At 38.6% G+C, this 8379-nt stretch overlaps 1 protein-coding gene across 1 annotated transcript in view; it reads right to left on the bottom strand.

Annotated features, from left to right (window-relative positions):
* Positions 1-467: 467 nt before the first annotated feature.
* Positions 468-8379, bottom strand: part of frem1a (Fras1 related extracellular matrix 1a) — a 69175-nt gene continuing 61263 nt past the window's right edge. Inside the window, 3 exon segments of the mRNA XM_042332338.1 lie at positions 468-3370; positions 6368-6453; positions 7894-8009. Of these exon segments, the coding sequence (XP_042188272.1) occupies positions 3171-3370; positions 6368-6453; positions 7894-8009 (402 nt within the window). The 3' untranslated portion in view covers positions 468-3170.

Genomic DNA, 8379 nt, shown 5'->3' with positions numbered 1-8379 from the left:
CTATAGCTGACTCTTTTTAAGGTATTTGTCTGGTTAGGAAATGAAGGAATTATTCAGGAAAGTGCACATTTTAAGTCATTGAAATAGCTTGGATAATTTCCATGTTTAATTGTATTTGTTTGTATTTTCCTGGAATTCTTTACATTTTCTGTTCAGTTCATTTAGTTCTGTACATTCCAATGTTATGGAGCAGTAGCTGCCTTTCTGTATGTGTGAAAAGACACAGAAAGGTAACACTACAATGTTATTTAACACTTTATTTAAAATATAGCTGTTGCAAAACAGGTGAATATTAAAATAACAACAGAAACAAATATAAACAATCAGTTTCATTGGTATAAACAAAGACTCAGACTAAACATTTTACAGATGTAAAAATGTAGACTGTTAACAATGTAACAGAACTGTTATCACTCATTAAAGGTGTAAAACAGGCATGAAGAATAATTTTGCTGAATCTTTTTCTTCAATCACCATTTATAGCTATAGATAAGACCTATTCAATGCACTGAAATTTAACAGTGTTTGATATAATCCCAAGGTATTGCTGTGAAGAGCTAGTAGTAATGCCTTGGCAGGCTCAAGACGTTAATCAGCCGATTTATAAATTGCAGTGCCTTCCATGTTAGGCATCATTAAATCACGTGTGATTACGAAAATACACACACACACACACACAAAATGCTTTATGTCAGCAAAAAAGGTAAGCAAATTACTATGAATTAGAGTTGCTTTCAATTAAGAAGTTATACTTATCCTCTATTTAGAATGAAAAAAAACATGACAATCTCAAGGTTCAGTGTTTCTCTGCTCTGTGTGCTTTGAGACCCTTGCTTTAACTGATAAACCTTTATTTATTGTAGTTTGAATTATTCGTGTTTGTAGAATGCCATTAATATATTCAGCAGTCAGCGTTTGAAGGGATCACTCGGGATCTGTTTCACAAAGTTCACTGATCAACCAATTTCTTTTATGATACAAAATATATCTTTGTACATAACTGTTTATAAGTACACAATTACATCCATTTCCTTTATATATTTGGATAGTCATGCAGGTTTGTTAAACAAAATTCCCTTACAATGTTGTCAGTAAACAAACAATGGAGATTATTCTGCCCCATGCGTTACATTGTTGCATTCCTTGCTGGGAGCTAAGCACTATTCTCTTTTTGGTATCTTTAGTGTATTTGTCTCGGTGCCCTTCTAAATACCTCCAGCTCAGTATTAAGCTTCAGAATTATGTTGGGCTTATTTATAAGTTACTAGAGGCACATTACAAAACTTACAGAACAAAAGGAAACAGTGCTTAGCAAGGGAAGGGATAGGCTACATGGAGTACACAGCGCAGAATAAGTCCAACGTATAGCAACTTGGTTACAAGTGGTACATGTTCATGTATTGTAGAAGCTGCCCATTGTATTACATGGCACAAGAAGTCAGATTTCAGTAATACTGTAATATTTACAATGAATATTGTTTATTAAGCTTCCACTTCAAGTATATCATTGTCATACCAATATAGAACAGCCCATGATACATTAATGGATTTGTTAATAGAGAATATGCATGTTTAAGTAAAACCTTTATTTTTTTAATCAACACATTTCTATTAATAAATAGTTCAATGTTCCTTCTACGTGTCTAGAAACAAATAAAATTCAGGAAAAGTAGATATGATCCAGAGTTTAGGGGAGAAACATGGAAAATGAGGGATTTCTGACAATGATCAGGATCTATGTGAAATGTTATTCAATGCAAACTCGCAGCCCTCATAGATTTATCAAGAAAGTTGCAGAACTTTAGAAATAGGCTGACTTGTGATTCATTACAAATGTGCACAGTGGCCTGCATAAAACAAATGTCAACAAGAAATGTAAGCAATCTATTAAATATGTCTGTGATGTGAAAATCATCCTGAAGCACTGCGCTTCAGTGGTGCAGATTATCTATAATGAAAATGTGTAATGACTCTTAAGTACTCAAAGCCTTTGCTTTGCTACTATTGCGTGAAAGTACACAGTGCTGAATTCAGAATGCAGCAATGATAAGACTCTTGCAAATGTATAATTTGCTAGGCAATGATATCAACATAACCTGCTCAGTTCACACTGGGAAATATAAACAGCGAGTGCTGCATTAGAAATCCTACTTGGTAAACAATTGTACGGTACAATCGGGGGGTGGTGGGAGGGAGAACAAATGTGATCCAACAAGTTTTCACTCTCACAGTGTTCCACATGTCCACTGTGTCATTACTCACAAGTTTAGAATCACTGCATGAAAATACAGCAGTCTTCAAAAGTTACTGACAAAACCATTTGAAGTGTGCTTTCTGAATAACGTATCCGCCACCCCCCACCCTCCCATATACTTCCTCCCTACACAGGTTAGTCAGGGTCACAGGCCTCTCTCGTACACTCTTTAATTTATGAGTTGTGATTCAGCCCCGACAAACCACCCCACGCAGCCCTTTCTCTTCCTTCCAAAACAAAAGTCTTTTGGAGTGCTGAGCGAGAAGAATTTTACTGCAACACTGAAATGGAGGTTAAGCCTGAAAAAGCCAGAGTTTATCGCAGTAGGGAACAAAAACAGCTACACCGTTTAGTAACACAGGTGACGTAGTAACATGATTTGTTCGCTGATTGCTAACACGAGCAAATTTTTTCCATTATAAATACATAATGGAAAGTTCATTTGCGTCGGGAAATGGAGCCTGATAGTTACTAAGTGCCAAACAGACAAGACTTGCAAAATGCTTTTCCCATTTTAAGGCCTAATGCCATATGCACTTTGAATTCCCATTATAATTGCACGTGGTCAGTCGCTACACTTAAAGGCCAGTCATTAGTTTGAACAAAGCTTCATACCGTTAATGGTTCTGACGACGTTCACAGCATGCTGTAACTATTTTTCAGCAGTCGTTAAGTTTAGTAATGACAATCAGAAACCCTTCCATCATCTCATTCCAAGAGCCAAACATACATATTCTGCTGCAGTGACACACAGAACCTTGCAGTGACAGGCAAAGCCAAGCACCAAACCCCACCCCCACCTCCCTCCCTCCCCAAAATATAAAAAGTGTGTTTGTGCACATCCACATATTGTAAATAAATACTATAGCACTACAATATGTACACATTGGTCTCAATGTGAATATTCCTGCACTTATTAGTGAACTGAGCACATGTAGTGGTGTGGCTTGCCCCGCTTACAGTTTTTCACCTGCCACTTTCCTCTTCTCCTCACCAGCACGCAGTTCTTCCCTTTCTTCTTTGTTGTGTGAGGAGGGCCTCGTTTCCAGTTTGTGAAGACCACAGGATCTCCTCCGGCCCATTCCCATTTGCCAAGACTCATCCTATCATTGAGACCTGTGTGTTTGAAGGAAAACAAAGGACAAAATAGGAAATAGAAGTTAAGTAATAATTCTTGCATTTAAAATAGTGTCTTTCACTTCAGGAAGATATCTCAATGGGCTTCACAGAATTTACAGTAAAGTGGAGTGACTGTGTATTCATGGGTGAACGGAGCAGCCCAATTGTGCACAGCAATGTTCCACAAACAGCCGTGAAGTGAATAACCAAATTTATCCGGGAGATTGTTGGCTAGGTCACCTGGAGATACTCCCTTCTCTTCTCGAATAATACCATAGGATCTTTAATGTCCAGCTGAACAAGCAACCCGACCTCAGTTTAACGTCTCATCCGGAAGAAGGCACCTGCGACAATACAACCCACCTCCAACATTGCATTGGAGTGTCAGCTTAGATTATGTGACTTCAAAGTCCCAATGTGGGTCTTGAACCCACAACCATCTGACTCGGAGGTGAGAGTACTACCAACTGTGTTGGTCCGACACACATTCAAATAGTTAAATATCTATTGCACTGTTTTGGCAGTCTGTACATATCTGAGAACTCCATATATATATGCCATCTAGACATGTCAGGGCTCACACACTAAGAATAGTTTCTTGGTATAAGGTACCATTTTGACCATATTGAAGAAAAAAAAATGGCTTTGACTTACAATGTGCTGGAGCCAAGTGTGGAGCCAAGTTAAGAATTTATGTCTGTCCCTCCAAGTCCTACCAACGTGCCAGGCTAGTCTATTATACTACGACATAACTGTTTCTATTGCATGTTTAGATGTTGCAGAATATAGTTAAGAATTATTTAAAACAATCTGAAATACAATTTGTTCAACACCACAGCTGTGATTTGTTGAACACCTAATAATATTGTAACTGAGTTGTAACGATTGTATGGTACGGAGCGTGGGGACTGCCCCAGGATAAAATGGGTGATCGAGCCCTCAGGAAGTCTCTTGGCCTTGGAAAGCAGCACGGGGGATGTGTTGCTGCTAAGAGGAGAGAAAAAAGGAAGCCGATATCCTAACTGCATGGTTCAGGGGAAAGAGGACTGTGGAGCTGAGCGGAGTGAAAGCATAGAGGTTTAGCGATTCGAAGGGTTTCCATGTGCCAGAGATACTAAAGCCAAGAGAACCTTTTCTTTAAGGCAAAGACTAGACCGACTTGGCTGAATTATGTCTCTGAGTGGAAGGTCCATTCTATGTGACTCGGGTTCATGTTACAATATATATAATCCTTGTATTTGAAAACTTGGCAAAATGCTCCATAGGAATACAGGAATATGGGAAAAAGTGCCTTTGGAGCTTTGGGCTTGAATTGTAGCTTCTGTTCTATGAAAGAACTGTTATTGTCTGACTGGGAATTTTTTTCCACAGGCTTCATTCCTGGAATAACTCGGAATATCCTGACCTGAAAACTTTGTTGACGTACTGCCACATTATATTGGCTGTGAGAAGATTTTAGATTTTTAGACAAACATTTCTTTATTAAAAAAATGATTTCCTCTCCCTCCCATTTACCTAATTTGTTAGAACAAATGAAATAGAAATGAAAACCTGAACAACTGGAAATACAAAGACAAAGTCCTATTGTAAGCGTAGAATGTATGCATGTGTTATATCATGAGCTGTTCGTGAGCTGTCACAAAGATTATTGTTAGATGCAATAAAAATTTTGCTACAACTTTACAATGCCTGAATAATCTCTTCTGATGGTATCTCATCAAGCATCACATCATAGCCTCAGTTCCCTCACATGAGGATTTTTAATTTGGAGGAATGTATCAGGTGGCAAAGCCCCGTAACTGGAGTAACCGATATAATGTAGATGCGCTAACATACCTAATCCATTGTATTCTACAGTCAAATAATGGGAAGAATGCTCAGATATCAAAGACAAATACAGTTAAACGAGGAACATAGGAACAGGAGTAGGCCATACAGCACCTCCAGTCTGTTCCACCATTCTGTTAGATTGTGGCTGATCTCTATTTATCTGCTTTTTCTCCAAATCCTTGATACCCTTACCTAACAAATACGTATCAACCTCAATCTTGAAAATTCCAACTGACTCAGGATACACAGCCTTTAGAGGGAGAATCCCAGACTATCACTATCCTTTTTGTGAAAAAATGCATCCAGGTTTCTCGCCTACCCGGCCTAACTTTAATTTTAAGATTATATTCCCTTGTTCTGGATTCCCCCATCAGAGGAAATAGTTTTGACCTATCGAGTCCTTTTGTAATTTTAATCGCCTTGATTAGATTGCCCCTCAACCCTCTGAACTCCAGGAGATACAAAATTTATGTAACCTAGCTCATAATTTAACCCCAGTATCAAGAGGATGTTCATGTTGCTGAAACATTGGGCTAATATCGAATAAAATAGCACAACCACTCCACTTTATTACTTGTAGCCTTTGATGGTCAATTGGTGGTAAGGAAATGTAAAGTTGAGGTTCAGTTGTGAAACAAGGTGGATAAAGGCATCATTCGCAGCATTAGTGCAGGCCAGAAGATTGCAGGCTCAAATCCCAGTTAGATGATCTCAGTTGGATTGCTCCCATAGAACTAGGGTATTAGGAGGGGTGGAGGTTTGTGTGAAGTAAAATCACTGGCTTGATTAGTTCAGCAATTTTAGTTACATTTTAGGCAATTTCGGAATTAGTTTCTTTGCTGCAAAGCTCTATGCAGTTATATGTAAATCAACCACTGTTCCCACTCCTGATTACTATCTAGAAACCCTTACCTAAGGGACATGTTTGTGGATGTTGGGCAAGGACATGACGAGAGTTGACTGCGATGCCCCATAGTTGAATTGTTTGCTCACACCCTTCTGTCAGGGCTCACACACTAAGAATAGTTTCTTGGTATAAGGTACCATTTTGACCATATTGAAGTAAAAAAGGGTCAAACATCTTTAAGCGGAGGGGAAAAAAATTGCAAGATAAAAATTAGCAAAAGATAAATTACTGAAGATTAAAGACAGATAATGGCGTACCAATCCAGAAAGGTCTTCTTCCACTGAAATCCCACAGCCATGTCATGTCTTGTTTGGAGTGGACACTCACAAGACTTCCCTGGTGCCTGTGGACACAAATGAAAGGTTTGCTGTTAGACATATTAACAACAAGGACAGGGCAAGACCTTACTACCTACCAGTGGCAGGCTAATTCATCACCACGTTTTCAGTTTAAAAATTGGATTCCCATTGGTAGGAAGAGCATTCCCACCAAGGTGGAAAATTGGTCTTTGGAGAAAATAAATCATTAAATGGGTCTTTCCCAGTCATGTACAACCTTCGGCTAAATTAGAAAAGTCTTCAAAATCATACACAGGTTCAGCAGGTCCTTGACACGAAAAGCTTTAGAAATTGGATCGAAAGTTTGGATCCATCTGCACACCAGCAGAGATAGCAATTGCTCGTCATTACCTGCTTAAAAATGAATAATCCTTGCATTTGATATAATGCCAACAAGGTCAAACATCTCAGATGGTTTCAAAGATAATTACTGTTATGTGTCGTGACTGCATTTGTAGGAAAACGCAGCAGCTGATTTTCACACACGAAAGGTCCCACAAACAGACAAGAAATAAATAATCAATTTATCTCAAGGATTGAGGGCCAGGACACCAGTAAAGGCTCCCTTCTCTTTTTCAATAGTGCCATGGGATCTTTTAACATCCACCTGAACTGATGACCGGATCACATTTTAATGTCTCATTTGAAGAACAGTTGTTTGAAACTTAATAGAAGGTTGACTTTAGTGTGGAGAGTTGAAGCATGTGTGACACTATATTTAAATGCAAACAAGACTGAATGTAAGTGCACTTAACATGATCATTTTCATTTGGACCAGCAAAAGTCCATTGTGGTTCACTGTCCGGAATTTTGTTCAAAGCTCAAACAATTCTTTAGGTTACACCATGACAGTGGAACAAGAGGTCATAATAATAACAATAAATCTTGCACTTGATATAGCGCCTTATCACGTTGTCGAGACATCTCAAAGCGCTTCAAAGAATATGCTCTAAAGTGAATTCACTGTATATTTTTGTAGGTAAAACATGGCAGCCAATTGCACACAGCAGTGTTCCACAGACAGACGTGGATTGAGTTACAAATTATTTTTTATAAAATTTTTTTTTTGAAGGGATTATTACCCCCAGAAGGTCCGCCAATCGACTAACAGTCAGGATCCTACGTACTGCTAGGTGAACAGAGGTGTGTGGAGTAAGGAAACTTGCTCAACATTTCAACCTGCTGGGAATCGAACCCAGGTCCTATCGCTTGCGAGGTGAGTGCTCTAACCACTAAGTTACAGGACTCCACATAGGATTAGAGATGCAAAGGGCAACCTCAGAACAGGACTCGTTTAAAATAAAGCAACTTTTGGGTGCGTTTTTCTGGAAGGAATGGATCATATGGGCCGAAGGATATTCTTAATCTGAATCATTGTTGTGATGTTGTGACTTCTCAGTCCAATTACTTTAATACCACAAACAACCGTCCACAATAAAGCTTACATTTCCTTGCAGGCTCGAGCTGCTCCAGTCCATGTTGCTTTATGCTCACTACTCAGATAATAGCAGTGATTCTCATGATAACTCCATCCAGGTGGACACTTTTTGGCACTGATCTCCTGCAAATTCAAACATATTTTATGGAAGTTTACTGTTTTTTGAAAGGAAGCCAACACTCTTTCTAGATAGAGGCATATATCAGATTGCTTCAAATATATAGTACTATTGTCATGTTGCTCTGACTTGATACGTTCCTGTCAGTTGTTACAACCCAGAAATGACTTTGCCCTCATCTACATTATTCTAGGAAAGTGACCTTGAAAGCAGGTCATTATTAGCACATTAATTGGTCGCATATTAGCTATGGAGTTACTGAGAGGAAGGTGCAGCTATGAGTATTTATGGAATAACTTGTTGGGGAGGGAATTTTTAAGGATCATTAAAGTTGTTTTTACTGATAAATAACTTTTATTTCCAGTGAAAGCAATC

The sequence above is a fragment of the Callorhinchus milii genome, unplaced genomic scaffold (genome assembly GCF_018977255.1).
Source record: "Callorhinchus milii isolate IMCB2004 unplaced genomic scaffold, IMCB_Cmil_1.0 Scaffold1, whole genome shotgun sequence".
Lineage (NCBI taxonomy): Eukaryota > Metazoa > Chordata > Chondrichthyes > Chimaeriformes > Callorhinchidae > Callorhinchus > Callorhinchus milii.
The sequence above is the reverse complement of the archived record's forward strand: the minus strand, read 5'-3'. Positions and strand labels throughout refer to the sequence as shown.